At 39.5% G+C, this 25,529-nt stretch overlaps 1 protein-coding gene across 1 annotated transcript; it reads left to right on the top strand.

Moving 5' to 3' along the window:
- The first annotated feature begins 1,844 nt into the window (after positions 1-1,844).
- On the top strand, positions 1,845-24,939 carry ITM2B (integral membrane protein 2B). Its single transcript, XM_004604567.3, has 6 exons — positions 1,845-2,139; positions 18,094-18,222; positions 21,088-21,294; positions 22,741-22,851; positions 23,300-23,450; positions 24,684-24,939. The coding sequence occupies exons 1-6, from the start codon at positions 2,023-2,025 to the stop codon at positions 24,767-24,769; spliced, it is 801 nt and encodes a 266-aa protein (XP_004604624.1). The 5' UTR covers positions 1,845-2,022; the 3' UTR covers positions 24,770-24,939.
- The last annotated feature ends 590 nt before the right edge of the window (positions 24,940-25,529 follow it).

Here is a 25,529-nt window from a genome sequence, read left to right as displayed (position 1 = left end):
CCTTTTAAAAATCACAAGACCTATTCTCTCTGTTTGGTCTAGATCCAGCTTCCTTATTATCTCTGCTGTTATGCTGCTACACAGTTTTGTAGACACACCAGATAACATGGAGGAAAATATCCAGATTACTATTCCCAGACAGTTTGCCAACTGATTTTAAACTGTTGCTTGTTGCCGGCACATAAAATAATAAATGGTCTTTTATTCATAAATCTTTCAGAATAGAAATCCTTAAGTGGTGAGTGGGGGTAATTTCTGTTTCTGTCATACTCCTTTGATCTTCCTTTGCCTCAGTTTCCTGATCTATTTTAACACAATTTAGGAAGATTTTTGGTTTCTTCTCTTTCTTATCTTTATTACCATTTATAATCCTACATATCTTCTCTCCACAATTCCTCTTTCTTACATTGCAGCATGTCCGGCAATGTCTGAAATAATGCCGGTACACAGAATCACCCCCACCAAATTGATACCTGGACAAGCCAGACCAGGGAGATTAAATTGCAAGCGGCCAGTTAGGGTCAGAATTTAACAGAACTGAAACCCAACTCTTCGTTTTTTTTTTCAATTAAACACAATTCATTTCACTGGAATTAATTTCAGAATGCCTAGGGAGATTCAAAGTCTGGGCAGGGTTTCTAAGGCAACCCAGGAGGAACCTTGGAAATACAAGATCTGAAAGATCATGTTCTATTAGGCTGTTTCTCGGGGATTTGAGGTTTGGTTTTATAGCGAGTCCAAGAGACGCTAACATGCTCCTTCAGCAAAGCCAAATCCCGAAGCTCCTCAGACTCAGCCTATTGTTTTCAGTGTTGACCCAGGCAGAGCTGACACAGCTGGAACATTCTAGAGCACACCCACATCTCTGGTCGAACTAGGATAGCGTGGGAGGGGAAAAGGTAACCCTGGTCCAAAGGGCATCTGTTGACCCAAGTCATAAACACACAACAGTGCCGACCAAGCTTTCTTGCTTTAGTTGCAGTTGTTGTTTTTTTTCCAAAACATGATGCATTATACTCACTTTCTAGTTGTTGTTCTAATTTTACAGAAAACTACAAAGGATTTATGGAATACCTCGCCCTGACTGACAAAGCAGCCGGATGTGATTGCGGGGCTGTGTACAACTTTGTTTCAGGAATGTGAGATGCTTTAAGTACGAATCTGCCAGCAGGCTTCCTCCAAATTGTTCTGGGACCAGGCAGGGCCGGTACTGGCCTACCCGGGGCGGGCGAGTAAGACAGGCAAGTTTGAAGTAACGCCCTTGGGTGAGGTCCCGTTCACAAAGATAAAGAAGTTAGATCACAAGAATAGACAGCACTAAACGTTTCTGCACTCCACCGAGCCGCGGCCATAATCAAGTGAGAAAATGGAGATGTTCAAGGACCCGGAATCCTGAGGGCTTTGACACTCGCTGTGGGGGCTGCTGCATGCAGGGAAAGGCTCGCCTGACGCAGCCTGAGGTCCGCGCACCGCACGCGTCGAAGCCAGGAAAGTTCACCAACGATTTTGCTACAAACCTGCGACCCCATGACTGGTGTTAAACTGGTTGGAGGGCAACTCAAAACCGGAAAATCCAGGCGGCAACCGGGGGCACCCAGTCACCCTGCAGGCTCTCCCCCCTCCCTCGGCGCTGGGAGCTGGAGCGAGACCCGAGCGGGAGGGAATCGTCTGGCGCCTCGCCCGCCTCGTCCCGCCCCGCCCCGTCTGCTGGACTCCGGCCCCGCCCCGCCCCGCTCGGGCCCCGCTCGGGCCCCGCTCGGGCTCCGCCCCGCCCACACCCCGCCCTCCTCGGGCTCGGCCCCGCCCAGGCCCCGCCCCCCAGCTGAGCGAGCGGTCTCCGCCCTCGCCCCGGAGCTGGGAGGCTGCGGGACCAGCTGCCGCAGTCGCCGCTTCTGACGCCGCGGAGCCGCACGGTCCTCTGCCGCCACCCAGCCCGGCCGAGGAGGCTGCAGTCGGAGCCCGCAGCCCGCAGCCCGCGCCTCCAGCCCATCGCCGCCCTCCGAGGGCGCTCCAGGCCGCGCCATGGTGAAGGTGACGTTCAATTCGGCTCTGGCCCAGAAGGAGGCCAAGAAGGACGAGTCCAAGAGCGGCGAAGAGGCGCTCATCATCCCCCCGGACGCCGTCGCTGTGGACTGCAAGGTCCGAGGGTTGGAGAGGTCGGGCGGGTGTGGGGGAGGGCGCCAGTGGGCGCTCGGGGCGACGGGTCGGGCGAACGAACTGCGCGTCCCGCGGGGTGCGGGGGCCGCGGGGCGCGGCGGGAGAGGGGGCGCCCGAGCTCTCCTCACTTATTTATTTATTTGGTTATTTATTTATCAGCCCTTTGGGGCCGCATCTCCCTCTCACCGTCTTTGTTTGTTTGTTTGCTCCGGCAGCCGCTCGGTGGGGAAGTGCGTGTGCAGGGAGCGGTGCCTGACGCGGGATCGGGGGTCTGGGGGTGGCGGGGAGGAGACTCGGGGACCCCCCCCCCACGCACACACACACACTCACTTGAATAAGCACTGTCCGGAGTTCGCCGTCCGCGCTGCGGACTCGGGGCGTGTGCGTGTGTGTGTGTGGTGGTGGAGGGTGCGGGACCGGCCACCCGAAGACCCGCGGCGACAGGCGAAAGCAGCAGCAACAACAACAACAGAGTTTGGCACTTCCTCCCCGGCATAAATAATGTTCCTAAAATGGCTGACATCACTGCCAGCCGCCACCTCTGTGGCTTCCTACTTTCGATTCTGGTCTGACTCGGCGGCTCGAGCTCCCCGGAGCCTCGCGGCTTGCAGCGCGACTTGCTCCCGGCGCTTTCTTCCCGCGACCACCCCTCTGGGGACCGGCAGGTGAACTTCCAAGGGGGAGCTGGAGCAGAGGAGCCCGGGAGAGGAGGAGGGGAGAGAGCGAGGTTGTTGACAGTGGCCCCACAGCCGGCTCTGGCTGTTGATTTTATCCCTCAACTCAGCTACAGAAAGAGCAGTCACGGCTCTGTGGGTGTCAGTGTAAAGTCAGCGGTGGGCTCGGACGTGCTAGCGGCACCTTCTGCAGGGCCCTACCGGGAGTGAAACAAAACCTTTATGTCCCGTAGCTCAGATATTTTGCAAAATTCCCTTCTCCCCTCTTTTTTAACCCTTCTTTTTTTTTTTTTAATCCTTAAGTTAAAAATCAGGAGTGGCATCATGATTGTGTCATCTTTTAGTGACTTACAATAATATTCATGTCAAACGCGATCATAATTGTTAGAATTAAAAGGGAAAGCCTCGCAACGTTTTTTCTGCCGTATCTTGAGGCTGCGAAAATTCAATTCTGTAGATGCTATCTGTAGGAAATACTTATGTTGTGGGATTTATTTTTTATCAGTAAGGCAAACTTTTAACTTGAAGAAACCCAATAATTTGTGTGTGGGTGTAATGAGCGTTGGTGTGGGTTTTTTTTTAATGTGGCCTAATGAAAATTGTTACTGAAAAATAGGCCACTTAATATACTCTAAACGATTTTGAGAATACAATGTTAATCCAGACATGCCTGCACTAATTTTCTGGGGAAAGTTCTGGTTGAAAAATGACAGAGGTTAATTTTTTAATACTGCCTATATCTTGAAATAGGAACAGTGAACTGATCCTTTAAAAGGATTAAGAGTTTTGGTGTTGGTAATTTTTTCTTGTTGTAAACAGTCTTGGTCTTAAAATGTTTGGAATGCACAAAGGATAATTCCAGTAGCAAATGATTATCTCAGCTCTTTACTTATCTAACATCCTTTGTACCTAAAATAGATTGTCCAGGGCCCAGTCACAACAACCTCAAATACATTGATTTGTTTTAATTCTGTTATTTATCTTTCAGATCCTATAAACAAATAGAACTCCTCCCAGAATTTTTTTTTTCCAGAGGGAGTGGGAGGGAGGAAGCTTCAGATGATGTCACTTCAGACAGCTTTTTTTTTTCCTGCGCGGCTGAAATGGAGATTTGAAACTGGACAGAATTCAGAATTAATTTGCAGGACAGCTTTAACTCCGACTTCTGACATTTTCTGCCCTTTCTGGACTAGTGACCTTGGTTTCCAGTTTTTCTTTTCTCACAAAACACCACATTTAAATTTTTTGATTATAGCAGCTATAAAAAAAATTTCATAGTTTTGTGTTTCCTTTTCCATTTCTGTTTTCGCAGATCTCCATGTCGAAAATAGAAGTCTTGGAATTAAACAGTGAGGGCCAGTCTGTCTTTGTAACCACACAGCAGTCATGGATGAATTGGCAGATACAAAATAAGAAAATTCTTTCTCTAAGCTATGAAACTGAAAGGCTTCTTTCAAGTTTCTTTCAAAGTGAGCCACAAAATACTGTTCTCCTTAAAAGTAGATTCCTTAACGGTTCATGAAAACTTTCCTTAATGGCAGACATCTGTGAAAGAGCGGATCACCTCATCTTAAAGATTACATAACATTCTCTGACTTTGGGGGTCCGCTGCAAAATAATCGCCTGGATTCCATACAGAATTAACCAGGAGGCTTTGCTTGGGGGCCTTTCCTTGCCTTGAGAGGGTCAAGCAAAGCTAGTTTTGAACAAGAACCCCCCAACATTTTTAGTGCTTTAACCCTTTTAGACCAGGATTTCTCTGAATATACCCTTGAAGCCTAACCTGCTGACTTGACATCTGGAAATCTAGTTTTATATTTCATTTATTTTTGTTTTGGGGCCACTCAGTGGTACTCAGTGGTTACTTCTAACTTCTTTCAAAAATTACTCCTGGCTTTGCTGGGGGACCCTGTGGGATGCAGGGGATCAATCCCTGGGTGGGCCTGGTGCAGAGCAAACATGCCCTACCTGCTGTAGTATGACTCCTGCCTACTGGACCTCTGATTTAATTTAATTTAATTTTATTTATTTATTTATTTATTTTTTAATTGAATCACCGTGAGAACAGTTACAAAGCTTTCAGATTTAAGTCTCAGTCATAAAATGAACAAACACCGATCCCTTCACCAGTGCACATGTTCCACCACCAAGAACCCTAGTTCCTTGGGGAACTCTGATTTTAGATTGTCCCTTATACTCCCTTATGCCTCAGGAATTCTGATCACTTCCGGCAGCTGGCTTATATAACATACATTCTAGCACTTTTACACTGCTTCTGTCTTTTGCTGTTCTTTAGCTCTCTTTTCACTGCAAGATGAGAATCCTCTGGAAATAATTTCATTACCTCATTTTTCAGTCATCTCCCTTTTTGTAGCTATAAATCCCAACTGTCATGTTTTTATGATATATCAACTAGTTTTCTATGTATAATTCTGTTATTAAAGGAAAAGATGGAGAAAATTTATTAATTATGTATACCATCTGTACATAAGAGATCCAGTGAAGCTGAGTAACTCCTGTTATTATCCTCCTACATTTTCTCCTTAACTATTTTCATTTTCCACTGGTTTCTGTCGGCACAGTGCACTTAGAGATACAGACAAAGCAAGGAATATGACCTGTTTTGTTTAATAAAGTTGAATTTGATAATATGTGCTTATTTAATGTATATAGCAGTTTATTCGTTTGTGTTTTGTGTCCATAACTTTGAACTTTGGAAGAATTCGAGTATCAAAGCAAACACTTAATATTCCTGGCCTGAAGCCCTAGTTTTATCATTATGTAACTACTTGATCTTGAGCGTAAATTTTTAGTTTTCCTTAGTAAGATGATAGGGTAGGGCCAGATGGTCTCTAAAGACTTAGTTTTAAAATTCTCTGAAGATGTCAGGATTACATAATCCATTTGAAAGGCATTACATTTTTTAAATTGTGAAAGAAAAAAACTGCCTCCTCGCACTAATCAGTTTCCTTTCCTCCCTATGTATATTATGATAATCATACTCATGTAGCGTGTTACTCCCTCATATTAATAGAAGTGGAACAGAGAATGATGGATAGAAGTGTTATGTAACAAGCCAGATTTTCGTTTTGGACTCACCTCATTGTAAAGCAATAGTTGTCAGCCCTTGTTAGGTTGCCTAATTAGGAAATACCTTTTTCTCCAAAAAGCTTCCCTTTGCTTTATAGTTATCCTTACCAGCTGTTTTGCTGATATTGTTGCTGCCTTTCTTTGCTGCCTTGTCACTGGACCTCCTTAGAAGGGGTTAAGACGTACAGTACTTTTGTAGGAAGAGATTGGGGCAAGATAGAAAAGTGAGTGAAAGTGAATGACTGCCTCCAGTAATGAGCCAGTAACATCTGAATTATTCATTACAAAGTGGCTATTCAAACCTTAATTCTTCACTTTGTCTAATATTGGCATAACCAGGATTAAAGAGTTTGGTAATTTAGCCTTTTGATATTGGTGATACGTTTCTTGTTGGGTGAGGGGAAAGGACTGGGGGTGAAGCAAGGCAAGGAGGAAGTTAAAATATATGCAGATATTTACTGAAAATTTTATCTTTAGAGAAAGTATTGAAGGCTTTTTTTTTTAACTCAAAGTATATCATTGTATCTAATTTTGTAACTTGATGTTTGTAAACATTGGCCAGTACAATTTTTAGTCATTGCAGTTTTTGTTCTCCATGAAAGTATTGGTATCTGAATTGAGGGGTTAGTACTGGGAGGTAAAACAATAGCTTTGTGCTCCTCAAGTGAGTTGGCAGGGTCTCCTCTGTACAGGGCGCTCATGGAGCATGGTGGCTGCTGTCCTGGGTGGACCTGGTTGTATATTGTGCAGCTGAACATAAGTTACCTTCCCACTGTCACCTGAAACAGTTTTTCTTGGCTAGACAGAAGCATGTCTTTTACCCTTGGGAAAATCATAGGTCTCACAAATGGTGTTGGACTTCATCTCTACCATATAAGAGTTTTAAGTAATTAGAAATATTATTTTAATTAAAAATGTCATACAATGTGATCCAAGCCTCTTTAGATTATTCTAGAATTTAATTCATGAGGGTTTCTTCATTATAACTTGTTTATGTTTCATTTGCTTTAAATATTCATCGAACAAAGGATGAGCTGTGATTTTGGGAAATAATTTTGTTTTATTTCTCTTAAAGCATAACATAACTATTTGGAGTAGACTATTTAAAAGGCATTTTCTTATTTCAAAAGGAAAAACTTTTTATTTATTCATTTTTGAGTTACACCCAGCGACGCACAGGGGTCACTCATGGCTCTGCACCCAGAAACCACCCCAGGCAGTGCTCAGGGGACCACATGGGATGCTGGGAATTGAACCTGGGTCAGCCGCAAGGCAAACGCCCTATCCGATGTGCTATCACTCCAGCCCCTCAAAAGGTAAAACTTTTTAATATGGAATACGAAGTAAAGCTTCTTGAACTGCTACCAGTATCATAGTGTTGGTCAAGAAAGATCAAGAAAAAAAATGGTTGGGGGCTGGAGAGATAGCACAGCGGGTAGGGCGTTTGCCTTGCACGCGGCCGACCCAGGTTCAAATCCCAGCATCCCATATGGTCCCCTGAGCACAGCCAGGGGTAATTCCTGAGTGCAGAGCCAGGAGTAACCCCTGTGCATCGCCAGGTGTGACCCAAAAAGCAAAAAAAAAAAAAAAAAAGAAAAAGAAAAAAAATGGTGCTCTCAAATATGATCTTTTGAACTTATTCTATTAAACTTTTTGGTGAACTGGACACTTTGTTAAAGCTGAAAATGTAATAAGGACATTGCCATCAAAGAACTTTTTCAGGCTATAACTGCTGCCTGTTAAAGACCTTGACAAATCTGAATTTCTGAACAGGTGGTTTTTATTTAAGTGGTATGGAAAATTTTGTTTTCACGAAGTTTGTTACATGTAAAGGATTATTTCTTGATACTTTGCACAAAGTGTAGCAATGAAAGTCCTCCACAGATTTGATGCTTGAATGTTGATCATTGAAAGTTATAGATATGATCCTTAAAAGTCATTAAATTGCAACTAGTGTCTTCAGTCAGTGTTTGTGATTTTTATTTTTAATAATTCCAAAGAAATCTGTAACCAGCATATTATCAACAACTGAAGAAACAAAATGAGCTTATGCATTTGCATAGTTCTTGAAAACCCTTTCAGAAATGAGGAAATAATCACTTTTGAAGTATTTCTTTTTTTTTTTTTTGAAGTATTTCAATAATTCTACCCTTTGAGGAAAAATCAAGTGTGAATAAGTCAGAAAGGGAAGCTTTTGACTAATTTCATTTATTTGGTTTTAATTTTGAGTTTATACTCAGCAGTACTCAGAGCTACTCTCAGCACTTCACTTGGAGATCATTGCCAGCAGTATTGGGACTTTGTGGTGCCAGGGATTGAACATAGGCCTCCGGCATGCAAGTATGCTCTCAGCTCCTTGAAATCTCTTGCATCCCCTGGATGAAGTTTTCTAATCATATGAATACCTTCTGTATACATGGTAGAGACTCAGTAAGACTGAATAATGCTCCAGTCATTAATTTTATGATTTGGAGTATGATGTAGATTATGACATAAAAAAGCTAATGTTGCAAGTTGGCACAAATTTTACTAACATTTTTAAGTTAAATTGGTTTTGGAATTTACTTGGAAAATTGATGTTAGTGATTAGGTATCAAACACTTGAAATTTTGAACTAATTTGCAAAACCTCGTGGGCATAACTATATACTTTGAAAGGCAACTTTTGATGGATTTTTATGTTTGAATGTTTAACTTTCAATGACAATTTTTTTTTTGGTAAAAATTAAAAATTAGTTTTTCTGAGCTAAGAAGCTTAAGTCTGGAGGTTTTTTTCTGTGTTATGAATAATACTAAAATTATCTAATAAAAATTGAAAAGATAAATTGCAGTAGGTAAGTCTTGTGAATCAATGCAACTTCCAAAAGAAGACTCATCATTTATTGCTTGTTTTTGTTTGTTTGTTTCTATTTGCTTGTTTCTGATTTGGGGGCCATACATGGCAGTGTTTAGGGCTTATTCCGGCTCTGCACTCATTCCTGGCAGGGGACCAGGAGTGAGCACCATATTGAGTGCCAGGAATTGAACCTGGGCCTGCTGTGTGCAAGGCAAACACCCTATCCACTATACTATTACTCTGGTCCCCTCCCCAGTACATGTTTTTATTTTCCTTTTTGGTTTTTGGGCCACACCCAGTGATACTCAGGGCTTACTCCTGACTCTGCACTGAGGAATCACTCCTGGCAGTGCTCTGGGGACCATATGGGATGACAGGGATTGAACCCCAGTTGGCCATGTGCAAAGCAAGCGCCCGTGTACTATGCCTCTATCCCCTCCTTAATACATTTTTATTAAAGTAATGTTGTTTTATAGATCCATCTTTTGGGGTGGCAAGGTTTGTGTGTTTTGAAGCCACACCTGGCAGTCCTCAGGGTTCACTCCTTAGTGGTGCTCTGGTGGCCATATGCAATGCCAGGGATGGAACCATATTCAGTTGCATGCGAGGCAAATTCCTAAAACTCTATACTATCTTCTCCAGTTCTAGATCCATCTTCATGCTAGAATTTCAAAAGCAAGCCTATTTAGGTTTGCATTTCTAAAAATTTATTCATTATACAGCTTTCTCCTTCAATCTTCCTTTTTCCTTGCTTTCATTTTAGTGATAAGCAAAAAATTTCCCCAGGTCCATCAGTTTTAACTGAAGCAAGGTTAGGCATGTTAAAAGTTAACCAGGTGACATTCTGAGCACTTTTCAGGCTCGGGGGAATGATAAAGTATATATAGATTTAATTTTAGGCAGAAGCACTGAACGCTTGATCTGGGCCGCTGTTTCATAATCTTCTTTACAATGAAGAGCCTGGAAATTAAGATTCACATTCACTTATGGCCTCTTGCCTCTGTTTGAATATAAGCTAAGAATAATTTTTATGTTTTTTTAATGATTGGGGGTAAATGAAAGAACAGCCCTCCCTCTGTCTCAATATCTGTGCTTCCTGGAGTACTTAAGAAAGCTATCCTATATTCTCAATAATTACTAAGAACTTGAGACTATATAGTTATGCTTTAGAATTTATATCCTATTTTTGTTAATTACTTTGATATTTTGGGTTATTTCAACTCTCCATTTTTTAGCAGAATGGGTTTATGATAATCTGTAAAAAGTTCACAATTCCTGAAACAGTAAGAATTAATAGATATTTGCCATTATAATTACTTTTCTGATATTATGGTTACAGCATTCATAATGTTGTGATGAGACCAAATTTTGAAGCATCTACCTCGTTTTCCTTTTTGATTTATGTGTCATATGTCATTTGTTTTCTGTGGGGATTTTTGTTTTCATTTGGGGGCCACTCCCAATGGTACTCAGGATTTACTCCTGACTCTGCAATCAGGGATCACTTCTGGTGGACTCAAGTGCAGGCTTAGTATATAGGGGGATTGAACTTTGGTGGGCTACATGCAAGGCAGATACCTTACTGGCTATACTATTGCTCTGGCCCCATGTGTCACTTGTTTTAAGTAAATTGATTTTGAAATTTTCTGAAAGTCTGTGACTTCAAGACAGAAATAGAAAACAAATAAAGTGCAGCTATGTTTCGTTTTTTTATAGATTACTACTTTATACCTAAAGTTAGTTTAGGTATTAGATGGTATGAAATCCTACTGGAAAACATACTAGTATAACCTGGTTTTTTCCCTTGGGCAGGAATCCCCTTCTAAGCCTTATTTCCTCATTTGTAAAAACATTGATACCAACCATAAAGCATTGTGATGAAATTAACGGTGCCTGTTTTGTTTTCTCATCCCTCCATACTTAGTTTTTTGTAAGAAAAATGATATTCTGATTAGTATCATTATTTAACACTCATGATTTAGCCAATAGATTATCTTTTATTATCTATTAATATATCTTTAGCTGTTAACAAACAGCATTTGAATATAGTGCTGTATTGACAAATATCTGCCTGTTAATGCCAGCTTTCGGCCCTCCTAGTGCCTTTAAATCTTAGTAATATGAATTTGAAAATCTCTTGCAATTTCACTTCATAAAATGTTCTTTTCAGTAGTCCTGTTCAGTATAGATTACATTATATAGAAATGGTAGTTATCGTTTAAAAGTATATAGAAAAAGATGATATTTTGAAAGTATTATCTATGTCCATTTATTGTTTGGTTTGGAGGCCATTCCTGGCCTGGAGGTTTATTCTGACTGCACAGAGGATTGCTCCCAGCGGTACTCAGGGGAGCATACTGGCACTCAGGGATTGAATCCAAGCCTCAGGCATGCAAAACGTGTTCAGCCCTTTGAACTCTCTCTCCAACCCAGGTACTCGTATATGAAAACTGATTTGCACCAGATATCTCTGCTACTCCCTGATGGTACAAAAGAGATTAAGTTATGATCCAGCACTAAAAGCACTTAACAGCTTTTATTTTTAAGTTCTGACCTATTTTTTTTTTCATTCTAGACTTATGCTAATTTTGCATTATAGTTTGGTGTACATTTTATCATTTCTTACAGTAGTTAAATTATGCGTTGTTTTGAAAAAGTTGAGTTTTTTTGTTGTTCCTGCACTGCTGCTTATATTTTGTTGTAGGACTTGTTAACAAAAAGGATGCTAATGACAAATCTGTTTTGTGCACATTGTAATTTTAGATTAACTCTTTTTGAAATTTACCCCGTGGGTATAAGGATTAAGGCACTTGCCTTGCACAAGGCTGACCTCAGTTAAATCTTCAGCACTATATGGTTCCCTAAGCATGGCCAGGAGTGATCACTGAGCCCAGAGCCTAGCCCTCAGCCCAGTGGTTGTGGGTCCCAACCTCCTTCCCCCCCAACCCCTTATAGATTCTCAGAAGGAAACATTCAGTCATAGATGGGAAGGAAGATCAGGTTTTCAAAACCAAGTGACATTCTAGAAAAAAACTTGGTATGTTTTGTCTTCCTAGGGAAAAAAAAGATGAGGGATGAGTCGAGAAGACTAGAATATTGATGAGAAATTCACTCTAAAAACGTCAATTTGTGGGGCCGAATAGCTAGTACAGCAGTTAATGCACTTGCCTTGCATTAAGCTGGATTCCAACAGCATCTGCTTATGGCTCCCCAGGCCCAGCCGGGAATGATCCCTGAGCAGAGCCTGTTGTGGCCCCAAATTAAACCAACTGAACAAACAAAAAACAACCCTCAAATTTGGAATTGTTAGTATATTTATTTATATATTTCCTTTTTGGGTCACACCTGGCAATGCATAGGGGTCATTACTTGCTTTGCATTCAGAATTACTCCTGAAAGTGCTTTTGATACCATATGGGATGCTGGGAATGGAAACTATTTCGGCAAATGCCCTACCGGATGCACTATTGCTCCAGCCCCAAATTGTTAGTCTTTTAAATGTTAGTCACTAAATTCTGTGTTTTGGAAAATGGTACACAGACCACACTCCTCACTTACTCACAGCTCTTTACCACTGCATATTCCTGTATACCCATATTGCCAAACATGTTTTAAAATGTACTGTTTCTAGCCAAGTCGGTCTAATTCTAAAGGTTCAGTCATTCATAATGACCTTGAATAAATTGTAATGGTTCTTCCCTGTATTTCTGCCTCACTTTTATACTTAAATTGTTTTTGTTTTTGCTCTCTCCCTCCCACTGACCCCATGTTTGTGATAACATTTTTAATTAGAATTTTACAAAATAGTTCACAATATTTGATTACATTTAGTATTTGAACACCGACTCTACCACCATTACACCTTCCACAACCACATTTGGATGTTTCCACCCTGAACCCCAACCCCTCCCCAGAGCAGAACCGAAATAATTTATTTTGCATTGTTATGAATAAACAGCTGAAGATGCTCCAAAAAGCTTTCTTTAAAGGAGAGTGTGTGAAGATTGTTGTATTTCACCCAGGGGTCACTAAGTTCTTCAATAAGAGATTACTAATACGTTGTTAAGGGTTCAGCCTTGCGTACTTATATATACATACATATGTATGTGTGTATACATATCTGTAAAAATATATAACATTTTTAACTAATTTATAAAAGTGACTTTCATCTTGAGGACACTGCCTCATACAACTCTGCTGTTGTAATACTGTAAAATATATTTGGGAGCACTGGAAAAACATCTTTTACTTGATCTACAAAGAGGGATGTGGAGCTTGAGGAGGAGGAGTGATTTGTTACATGGGAACAGATTGATACTGAAAATCCTTCCACTTGGTTTAAGTTTATAATTGAAGAGCATTTACTGAAGCCACTTAGGGAACCGATTGAGGTGACCTAATTCTTAATTAATTGAAGTACTAGAACAGAATCCATCCTTCACTTTGCTATATATGTAATTGGTTAAATAATTCTACCTCATCTTAAAAGATTTATTTGAATCAGGAATTAATATAGCACAAGAGTGAGAATGCTTTTGAAAGCTGACTTTCCATATTGTTCAGTAGCTAATTAGAGGCCATTGTGAGCTTTCCTGTCTTCATTTATAAACTGGGGTAAAGACTTAAGGTTTTAGAACACTAATGAGATAATAATTGTACAGTACCTGTGGGAGTTCTTTTACCATATCTGTGTAATTTAAGGTGTACCAGTTTTTTTGTTTTTTTTTTTTCTTTCTTTTCTTTTCTTGCAGTAGAGGGGAGGAAATGTCTCAGTGACTTATTTTAAATTAGGTCAGGTAAAGGTTTATACCCCAGTACTGAGTGTCAGGAGTGATTTTCCATTTTCTTAATTGACTTTGTTGCTGTTCTTTAATTATGTAATAGTCTAAACCTATTTCTGAAGAATACAATAGAACCAACCTGTAGTGCTGTTTTGTGATTTTTGTTGTTTTGGGTTTGGGCCACAACCTGTGGTGATGGGGGCTACCATGTGATACCACAGATTGAACCTGGATGCTCCTGTATACAAAGAATGCAGTTCAGTGCTTCAAGTCATCTCCCTGGCCTTCTTGTATGTTTTTGTTGTTGTTCTGTTTGGGGGGCCACACCCGGCAGTGCTCAGGGCCTACTCCTGGCTCTGTGCTCAGGGAGCACTCTTTAGGGGACAATATGGGATACCAAGGATTGAACCTGTGTCAACTGCATGCAAGGAAGGTGTCTGTGTTACCTCTCTGACCCCTATAAGTAGCTTTCTTTTCAGACTTATTTCATTAGCCGGTTCTTGAGATTTGTATGAAATCACAACTTATTCAGTCATCATTTTAATGATTATTTGGGGGGTTTCTAGTTTGGGACAATTATAAATAGTATAGCCTTTGAATATTTATGTACAAGTCTTTGACTCCATTGATTTTTTTATTTTTAAGCACTCTTACTGAATCCAAATTGGAATTATTTGGCTTTCTCAGATTTTCTACTTCCACAACTCTTTACATGTAGTGATGGTTTTGCATTCCTCTTTCTAATAATCCTTATATTCTTTTTGTTTTTCTTTTTATTATTTGTGTTCTGGCTAGGTTTCTAATGTAGTGCTATCTAGAAACAGTAAATTTTAGTGAACATTCGTCATACTACTGACTTGAGAGTATGAGTTTAAGTCTTAAAGTTTAAAGTTTAGTCTCAAAGTTTCACTATTAGTCTGAGATTATATAGCTTTTATTTTTTTAATCATTAGCTTTATTCATGTGAAAGAATTTCACCTCTAATTGTTAACAAAGAGTTTATATTATGAATGGGAGTTAGTTTTTTTTTTTGTTTGTTTTTTTTGTTTTTTTTTGTTTTTTTTGGGTCACACCCGGCGATGCACAGGGGTTACTCCTGGCTCTTTCACTCAGGACTTACCCCTGGCGGTGCTCAGGGGACCATATGGGATGCTGGGATTAGAACCTGGGTCGGCCGCGTGCAAGGCAAATGCCCTACCCGCTGTGCTATCGCTCCAGCCCCGAGTTAGTTTTTTTTAATATTTTGCAAGAGCCATGGGTTTTTCTCTTCTTGAATCTTACATTTGACCTTTTTATAGCTTCTTTCAAATGTTAAAATTCAGTCATTTAAAAAGATTTTTAAGTCTTTAGGTTAAAATCTCTTCTCTCAGTATAATCTTGTCTCCAGGACTTAGACCTTGATAGGGAATTTGTCATGTACAGTACTAATTGTTACTGTAGATTGCTTGTCATAATCCGTGTATTAACCACATTCAAGTTTTCCATAGAATCTAGTACACTTTATTGCAAATAACAGACCCTTCATAAATATTGATTGAGCTAGGTATTTAGGGATGCTATTAGCTTTCTCTTTTTTTCCAAAATAACCAGTCTTGTCATGAATTCTTATGTTGCCCTTACCGTCCTCCCCCTCCATTATCATGTTTGCTGCTGATGTGATTTTTTGGTGATATCTATATTTATTCAGTCGTTAAATATTTGTTGAGTGCAAACCGAATTTGGCTTGGGGCTAATATATAATGTAAAATAAATAAGACTGGATACACATTAGAATTTTAAAGCCTGTTGTAGAGAAAGATTATATATTATCTATTTATGAGTTATTCTAACACGAGGTGAATATATTTTGAAGATGAATATATTTTGAAGATCTCATAAATATTCCTATGAAAATATGTGGCTGACACATAGACTTTGGGTCTGAAAGCTCTTGATATGAGGACTATTTCCTGGTTTTTAAATTGTGGTTATATTGTTGAGGGACTGAAAAATTAGTTGTAGATGATGGAATTATTTTATAAGTTAATTTTTTTTAGAAATTTAAATTGCTCCATTCTATTGACATAGTCCTGAATTGGGATTTTTGAGTGAACATGAAAATTCAGACTTTATAGCAGGATATACATAGATCCTTTGTGATCTGCTCCAGTTTCTTGCTCGCCATTCTCATGTGTTGTGATACCTCCCATTTTGTTGGACTCCATAAGTCACACCACATGTGGTCCTGAGATCAAGCATTCAGGCTTCTTGATTTTTCCTCTGTAATGCCTTCTCTAATCTGTGTGGGAAATGACTTTGCTTTTGAACATTTCACTCTTGTACATACTGCCTCAGAAACCTTTCTCGGGTGTTCTCAAGACCCTTTGTGCTCTCTAAATTGTGCTCTTTGTGTGTTCCAGTCATGTTCACCCTGTGGGTTTATTTCCTAGCTTGATCCAAATGAACTCTTTCTTAGACGAATATACATTTTTTTTTTTTCTTTTTGGGTCACACCCAGCGATGCTCAGGGGTTACTCCTGGCTTTGCACTCAGGAACTACTCCTGGCGGTGCTTGGGGGACCATATGGGATGCCGGGGATCGAACCCGGGTCGGCCGCGTGCAAGGCAAACGCCCTACCCGCTGTGCTATCGCTCCGGCCCCGACGAATATACATTTTATAAATATAAATGTCTCACATATATAAAGCCTTGCTGCCTAGCACAGCTCTGGACCTGTGATAATAACTTATTCTTTCATAACTTATTCTTGGATTACTGTTTGTTCAACAGTAAAACATGACATATCAGAAGGCCTGGAAACTTGTTATCAATTTGACAGTTGGTGCTGTGTGTTCCTTTACAAAGTGACTGCCTATGCTCTTTGGCGATTCATTTATATTCTACTAAAGAAGAGAGCTGCCAAACAGAGTGGGTGTTGTGCGCACATTTGACTGTCAGCAGCTGATGCCAAATGTTTAGAAATGACTATTTTCATCCCCCTACCCTTCCTCCACTCTAAAATTAATTATGCTAGGAATTATTTATCACCTTAGATATTTATATCAGTCAAGAACTGAAGAAAAATGTTCTTAATTTTTCTCTTTTCATGATGCCTCAAGATTTCTTATAATTCTTTTAACCTTCTCTTTATAGTTAGAATATCTTATGTGGCTTGATAAATTCCTTTAGACTTATTGCACACTACTTTGTAGTATACTTGCCAAAGTATACATACAGTACGTTGGCAGACCTGTCAGCTACTTTGCACTCGTGGCATTTGACCCTGTCCTCTGAATGACATTTGTTCCGTTATGTTAATTCTACATTTAAAACATTATACCTCAACATAGGTACATGGTATCTAACTTGAAATTGTTCTTGATTGCCTGGAACATCGAGATTAGATTGGTCTCTAAAAATATCAAGCTAAACTTTCCCCCGTTTTAGAATTGAAAACATATAATCTCAGCTTTCATTCTTTCCTTTCTGAAGTCTTGCTTCAGGCATATCCAGAATTGTTTATACAGTTTTTATTTCAAACATTAAGCCACCCCATATTGAGTTTTCCAAGTAAGGAGAGTTATGTACTTGGAGGCTGTACATGCATGCCACTAACTAGCACGTCTTTTATTACGTGGTTTCAAGTCAAATGGAGCCTTTGTTTTGCTGTCTGTGCCCTTTCTTGAGTGACTAGTTATATAATACCAGCTGTTAATCTTTGTCAGCTCTTTGCACATGAACTTGGATACAAACAAATTAACCTTGAAGTCACAGAGTAGTGGGAATGACTGAGTTAAAAGGGCTGTGGGAATAAGCAAGGATGTGAGTATCATGCCTGCGGATGCTAAGTTACTGTTAGTTCCTTGAATTAAAATCTTACAATTGTATTTTAGTTTTATGTATCTTTATTTTAATTTCACTTACTGAACCATTTTCCCACGAATTCTACCTTAAACATTAAAATCATTGCCAAAGTTGGATTCTTCAAAATAGGGGAAGATAAATATGGAGAATTATTTACGTGTTTTTTATTTGTCCTTTTTTTTCTTTTTAGATTTAGAGAATTTGTGTCTTATTGTTTGTATTTTTTTCCTTTATTTTTATTTATGTTATAGTAATGGCCTTATAGCTGGTATGGAATATTAACTACCTACAGCATGCAACTACAATTTCATGAATTATAGTTGAATTTTCATATTCAGAGTCAGCATCATAATATTGCATGGCTAAGTTGTTTTGTAACCTCCTCTAAATTTTTTAATGTGAGGAGGTATTTTAGTCATCAGATGACCATGCATAATAGAAATTATGGAACATGTTATTGCTCTATAGAGAGAGGGGTGTAGGTGGGATGTTGAAAGAAGGCTGAACTTTCCCTGGGGACTGATGTCTCCACTCAGGAACCGCACTGGTGGGACCCGGCCTACAACTTAGTCATTGCTGAATGATGTTGACTAGAGACTTCTGGTCTTAATATGTTTTTACTGATAATCCTCACAGTCCATTTCCATCCTGCCCTTTCTCTGATTTCTGACTGTGGATATGACTGTGACCGTCCGTCTGTTTCTCTTTCCTAGGACCCAGATGAAGTGGTACCAGTGGGCCAGAGAAGAGCCTGGTGTTGGTGCATGTGCTTTGGACTGGCGTTTATGCTCGCAGGCGTCATTCTCGGGGGAGCATACCTTTACAAATATTTTGCACTTCAAGTAAGTTGCACCTTGCCAAGGATTTGTTTGCCTTTGCTTTATGTGGATTGGAAAATCATTTTTTTGTTACTCTAATCCTGTGTATAGCCTGTTTATTTCTGATCTCTTCCTCTTGGAATAATTCGGCAGGGTTCCCTTTTGGGTTTTTTATTTTAGCATTAAATTTAGAGAAGTCTTTGACAGTTTGGTGTCATTAAAATAATGAAATGTTTTGCCAGAGGATGCATACACTGCCTGTTTTTGTACATTTTGAGATAATAGCTTGAGTTTTTTTGTTCGTTTGTTTTTTGTTGTTGTTTGTTTGCTTGGTTTTGTTTGGGGCTCTATCCAGTGGTGCTTGGGTACCGTATGTGGTGCTGGTGATTGAGCCCAGGCCTCCCTCCCGCAGAGCATGTGATCAGCCTGCCGAGCAGTCTCTCTGCCCGAGAGTTGAAGGCCTATTGAAACATTGCTAAAATAATGGAGCTGGAGTGATAGCACAGTGGGTAGGGCGTTTGCCTTGCATTCGGCCAACCCAGGTTGGATTCCCAGAATTCCATATGGTCCCCCAAGCACCGCCAGGAGTGATTCCTGAGTGCATGAGCCAGGAGTAACCCCTGAGCATTGTTGGGTGTGACCCAAAAAAGCAAAATAAAATAAAATGCTGTCAACTTGTCATCTTTTTGTTGGGGTTAGCCCCTATCTGCCGATGCTCAGGGACCATTCCTGGAGCTCTGCTCAGGATCATTCCCAGAGGTGTTCAGGGCACCTTACTATTCTGTGTATCAGACCTAGACCTCCCCATATGCAAAGCATTCACACTATTCCCTTTGAGCTAGCTCCCTGCCCTAGTCATATGGCAACTCCCAAATGGTGCTCAGAAGGACCAAAAGCAACTGCATGTGTATTCTTTGCTACCCAGGCCAGAAGTTCAGAAGGGCTCAAGAATGCTTACCACCTGGTCCTTTTGGTGCTGGCGCCCACTAGGGACCTCCTGGCAACACACAGTGATGCTCAGTGGGACTTATGCTAGGAATGTAATGCCTTAACCCCTGTACTGTCTCACAAGCCCTAGTCTTTCTTAAATATAATTTTGTAATCTCTTTGCTCTATGGAAAAATTATTTGTAGTTTATCTATAGATACTGTTGGTTTAATGCTTTGTTCCATATTTTATATATATATGGCAGAGTCTGGCAAGCTACCTGTGGTATATTCTATATGCCAAAAACAGTAACAAGTCTCACAATGGAGATGTTACTGGTGCCCACTCAAGTAAATCGATGAGCAAGGGGATGACAGTGATACAGTGATATATGCATGTATATATATTCTTCTGTGACAATTATATGGTTTTTAAAAATTAGATACTTTGTCAATTTTTGTAATTTTTGTAATTTTTTTTTTTCAAAATTGTTTCCACCCCTCCATAGTTTATTTTTTTGGCCACACCCAGCGGTATTCAGGATTAATCCTAGTCTTGCACTTAGGGATCACTCCTGGCAGGGCTTGGAGAACAATACTTGGTGCCAGGGATTGAACCTGGGCCAGCTATATGCAAGGCAAGTGCGCAACCTGCTATACTATCATTCCAGTCCCATTAAGTTCTTTACATACAATTTTTTTTATTCCCCTAACTCACTCCTGCTATTGTGATGACCGGAGGTTGTACAGACATTTCTGAGCTTGGTGCTTGCCCATTCAGTTATGGTATTGGCACATGGGGTTGTGTAGTTGTATGTATGCCCAGTGGGACCACACTCTTATCCTCCTGTCTTACTTACTGAATGTAGCCCTTGGTGGGGATGCTGTGGTGCTCATACATGTTCTTACAAGGGGCCAGGTCCCTTTTCACGTGGTGCTTACACCTGGCTGCAGCTGGGCCAGAAAGCTCGTTGCCACAGGTGGTGGCAAAGCTGCTGGGGCCACGCTACAAATCTGCAGCAGCATCAAGGACTGAACTCACAGCCTTATACTTGCAAGATACATCTGAGTGAGCTCTTCTCCAGCCCCTCTCACAAGGGTATGTCTACCTTTTTATTAGCAATGCCAGGAATTTACTCTGCAGCCTCACACATGCATGGCAAACACTCTACCATGATTCCACATTACCAGCCCCTAAAATAAACATGGATACACTTTCAAAACAGTGTTTTATGTGATTAACTGTAATCTGCTATTTTTCCACTAAATTGTGGTGAGTTTTTGTGGGGGAAGAAGGCATACTCAGCTGTGCTCAGGGATCATTCCTGATTGTGTTCTGGGGACCAGATGGGGTGTAGGGGATCAAACCCAGGATGACTGAGGGCTAATGCAGGCAGGCCCGCTGCATGCTGTACTATCTCTCCAGCCTCAGTTGTGATATATTTTAATGAAAAATCTGAACTGCCTGTCTGCCTAGGGATATTTGAGAACTAAGGTTTTTTTTTGTGTGTTTTTTTTGGGCGGGAGGAAGGTTAATAAGAGAAAAATCATTTAATGATTGAATCTTATCAAAAGTTCTCAGATGTATCCAGAGAAAAGTATTTATCAAAATAATGTCTACAAATAGATGCAGGCTTGTGTTTTTTCACATTTACCTACTACCAGAATTGTTTTTATATTCTATTTTTGTTGACCACAAACTGCAAAGGGAAAGTCAGCTGCTTTTCTTCCGGAGCTATCCTTCTGCTCTTTCTTTTTTTTTTTAAAAGAGCACTTCAAAATCCTATCATAAAGAATGTATTTAACCATGCAATTAAACTGTCTGACTTATCATCTAAAACTAAGAGTTTGCAAGCAAAATGCTCTCTAGGTATGAAGTGGCAGGTTAAGTAATGCCTACATAAAAAAAAAAAAAAAACCTGTCTCCCACTGAATTGCTGAAATGGTTGTTTAAACTCTGCAGCCAGATGACGTGTACTACTGTGGAATAAAGTACATCAAAGACGACGTTATCCTGAGCGAGCCTTCTGCAGATGCCCCCGCAGCTCGCTACCAGACCATTGAGGAAAACATTAAGATCTTTGAGGAAGAGGAGGTTGAGCTCATCAGTGTTCCTGTGCCTGAGTTTGCAGACAGTGACCCTGCCAACATTGTTCACGACTTCAACAAGGTGAGCCATGTCCCGGGCTGGGAAAGACTGAGTGCTTTCATGTTTTTTGTTTTGTTTTGTTTTGTTCCTCCCCCCACACACCCTTGTGTAGTTAATTTCAGTATTTATTATAAGTGGGGGGCTGGAGCAATAGCACAGCGGATAGGGCATTTGCCTTGCACGAGGCTCACCCAGGTTTGATTCCTTGCCCCTCTCAGAGAGCCCGGCAAGCTACCAAGAGTATCTTGCCCACACAGCAGAGCCTGACAAGCTATCCGTGGCATATTCGATATGCCAGAAACAGTAACAAGTCTTACAATGGAGGTGTTACTTGTACCCACTTGAGCAAATCGATGAGCAAGGGATGACAGTGATACGTGATACAGTGATTATAAGTAGAGTTTGCCACTTTAAAAAAAAAACAAAAACGATTTGGATTTCTTCTGCCCTACGGGATAAATTGTCAGCATTTGATGGGTCCCCTACCTGAAGCCTACTTGTAGTGACACCGGCCTCCTTCCATCTTAACTTTCCTCCCTTGCTCTGTCTGTTTCAAAGCCCCCTTTCTAACTGTTCCTTCTTTGTTGGTAAATTGCCATTTCTTTGTTTCTTTTTTCTCACATTTGGCAGTTCACCCCTGGATACTTAGGCTGTTAACGCTGAAGAATAAGAACTTTTCACATATAACATCTGTAAGAAAATTCATACGCACAAAGTTGCTCAATGGTCGAGACTATATTTGACATCTATGAGGGCTTGGGTTCAGTCCCAGGAGAAGGAGAGCAGGAAGGGGAGAAGGAAAGAGAAAGAAAATGATGGGGAAATATCGTAATAATATAGAGTTGATATTTAAATTCCCTCAGTAATTTTTTTCCCTAAGTAATTTTTTTTTCAGTAATTTTTATACCAAGAATTTTTGGTATTTTCAAACTAGAATCCCAAGACTTAAGAGTTAAGAGTTCACATCTTACCAGTGGATTTGGCACTTATGTATAATTTTGCCGTTCTGAGCATTCAGCTATCTTGCAGAAATTAGCTTTTTAAAACATACCATGCCTGATAAATATATATAGTAAGAAATAAATCCCTGATGTGTATTTTTCCCTCCCACATTACTACTTTTCTCCTTACCCTGCCAAGTTCTATAATGTTGTTGGTTTTGGTTTTGGTTTTGGGTTACACCCAGCAATGCTCAGGTCTTATTCCTGGCTCTGTACTCAATAATCACTCCTGGTGGAGTTAGGAGGCCATATGAGGTATCAGGGATTGAACCCAGGTCTGTTGTGTGTGCAAAGCAAGTGCCTTACCTGATGTGCTATTGCTATGGACTAAAATTCTTGATTTGTTGAAATGCAAGTGATTTACACATTCTAAAATCAATTCATCTTAATGGTACAAATTGTTCTTGAGAGTGTAATTGCTACCTATATGATAAATATTAATCCTATTCATTTTATTTTCCCCCAGAAACTCACAGCCTACTTAGATCTCAACCTGGATAAATGCTATGTGATTCCTCTGAACACTTCCATTGTTATGCCTCCCAAAAACCTCCTGGAGTTACTTATTAACATAAAGGTATAAGAAAAATTAATATTCTAATTAATAACATTTGTATAGCTAGCATCATGGAATTTTTTTTGAGAAATTAGCTTTATAGTAATTTCCATCTTACTTGAAATGTAGCTAAAAATTACAGAGAAGACCAAAACTTGTCTTTTTTATCTTATTTTAATATTTTATATTTGGAAATTAAAATATATCTTCTTCAATTACACATATTTCTAAAGAGTCAGAGAAAAGATAATAGGCTTTTAGGAAATAAGATCTAGTTTGCAGCTATTCAATTCTGATGAATTGGCATTGTAGAATTAAATCATTATGACTGTACTTTTTTTATAAAAGAAGATGGTAATAGTTTGCCAATTTCTGTTCCGTTCTGTAATCCCTAAGAATCTTGTCTATTTCCCTCCTCTGCTCAGTATATGATTGGAGTTATTCATGTAATGTATTCTCCCAACTATAGGCTGGAACCTACTTGCCTCAGTCATATCTGATTCACGAACACATGGTTATCACTGATCGCATTGAAAACATTGATCATCTGGGTTTCTTCATTTATCGACTGTGCCATGACAAGGAAACTTACAAACTGCAACGCAGAGAAACCATCAGAGGTAGTTCTTTCCATTGTTAAAATGTTGACAAAAATCTGGCTTTTTTTCTTTCTTCATTGTGTTAAACTAGATTTAGGTGAAAGCTGGCACTTTTTAACAATAAGCTTGCTATGACTTAAAATAAAATTACTTTGTATCAGTATATAGTATTCTTAGATTTCCGAAGAATCATCTTAATTCTCAATCTCCTCTTTTTCAAATAGATTAGCTAAATGTGCAATGTCATTGCGTGGGCGTCCTGTTAATTTTCTTCCTATATAATCATTCAGAGTACTTTCCAACATGCTACTTTCATGATTGTCTCAGCCATACAAGGATTCCTAGCCAGAAAGGTTCTCACAAGAGAACAGATGTGTGGGTGTATGCCCAGGGATGTGGATTCTTAGCATAGTTTCTCTTAGAATCATATTATAGATAATATGTCACCTTAGTTTTAGAAAAGTTTGAGAATTAAGCATTAATACAGCTAGAGAGATAATTACACTGTGTAGGGTGATTCCCTTGTACCTTGCTAATTGATTTTGACCCCTGCTAGGAATGATCCCTGAGCACAGAGCCAGGATAAGCCCTGAGACAAAAGCCTAAAAAGTAAAAGCATTAACACAACTTGTGTCACTTGGAAAAATCATTTAATCTTTTATATCACAACTGAAAAACAAGAATGTTGTTACTTACAAAAAAGAGGAAGAAGAAGGAAAGAAATCTCACCATTTCCCTTCAAGATCTTTGTAATTTGTAATACTTATTTAAGTCTGAAGACATATGCCTGTGATGAAATGTTTGCTTTTTAATGTGTAGTTCTGAGTTCCAACAAATCACCAAAGTTAAGATAGAGAATATTTTCAACCTTTGAGGATCTTAGTTATGATAGTTGTTTTGGAATCTTTTTTGTTTGCTTATGTTTTTGCAGCCAGGGTGGGGGGTGGTTTGGCTATAGCCAGCTGTGCCCAGGGATCACTCTTGGCAGGACGTTGATGACCACGTGAGGTGTCAGGGATTGAAGCTGGGTCCGAGTGTCCAAGGCAAGCTCCCTAAGCTAAATCTCCAGACCCTTGAGGTAGTTTAAAAAAAACAAAAATAAAAACAAAGTTATTTTCGCTGTCGTTAAAATTAATCTGTAGAAGGTCATGGAGTTTTGAGTAAAGTTTTTCTATGTGTCTTAGTAATAACTGAGGAAATGTGAATATTTGTTATCAAAGAACCGAGAATTAAAAATTTCCCCTTCCCAAACAGGTATTCAGAAACGTGAAGCTGGGAATTGTTTTACCATTCGGCATTTTGAAAACAAGTTTGCTGTGGAGACTTTAATTTGTCCTTGAAGACTCAAGAAGCACATTATGAAGAAAAATGTAAACCACAGCATAACCCCACCCTTTGTATTTTGTGCAGTGATTATTTTTTAAAATCTTCTTCCATGTAAGTAGCAAAACAGGCTTTACTATCTTTTCATCTCATTAATTCAATTAAAACCATTTACCTTTTAAAAATCTTTTCTTCTTTCCAAGTGTGGTGTCTTTTATCTTTGAATTTATAGTTGTATGAAATCATAGATGAATAGTACACTTCAACCTAGATCTTAGGTATTAGAAAGAATTTAAATTTCTTTAAGTCATCTATCCATATTTGTATTTTAATTACACATTTTTAAGAGACGAGGTTACTTAAGGGATAATCATATATATGCATACATACAGATGGACCACAATGACTTATTTGTAGTTGTTAGCTGCCCAATTGCTTAGTTTGATAGCATACTTGAGCACACATTTTAATTCTCTTCCAATTAAAATGTGCAGCATTTCCAGCCTCATATTAATCTATTTAGAATATGATTTCCACCTTGATGTTTTAATATTCTAGGCATCTACTGTAATATTTTAGAAAATGTTTGGAATTTAAGAAAAAACTTGTGTTACTAATTTGTATAACCATACCTGTGCAATGGAATATAAATATCACAAAGTTGTTTGACTAAAGGACTGTGTGTTGTTTTTCCAGTGTAATAAAACCAAAGAGTAATTTGGTTCTTTGTATCTTAAGATTATCCTTGTTAAGGAAGAAACTTAGAAAACCAGTTCT

The sequence above is a fragment of the Sorex araneus genome, chromosome 1 (assembly GCF_027595985.1).
Source record: "Sorex araneus isolate mSorAra2 chromosome 1, mSorAra2.pri, whole genome shotgun sequence".
Lineage (NCBI taxonomy): Eukaryota > Metazoa > Chordata > Mammalia > Eulipotyphla > Soricidae > Sorex > Sorex araneus.
The sequence above is the reverse complement of the archived record's forward strand: the minus strand, read 5'-3'. Positions and strand labels throughout refer to the sequence as shown.

What these genes read in the sequence shown, in the direction of transcription:
- ITM2B (XM_004604567.3), top strand. Translation starts at nt 2,023, where the DNA reads ATGGTGAAGGTGACGTTCAATTCGGCTCTGGCCCAGAAGGAGGCCAAG. An exon ending in ACAAATATTTTGCACTTCAA is followed by an intron (nt 18,223 to 21,087) that starts GTAAGTTGCACC and finishes TAAACTCTGCAG; the next exon opens with CCAGATGACGTGTACTACTG. An exon ending in AGTTACTTATTAACATAAAG is followed by an intron (nt 22,852 to 23,299) that starts GTATAAGAAAAA and finishes TCCCAACTATAG; the next exon opens with GCTGGAACCTACTTGCCTCA.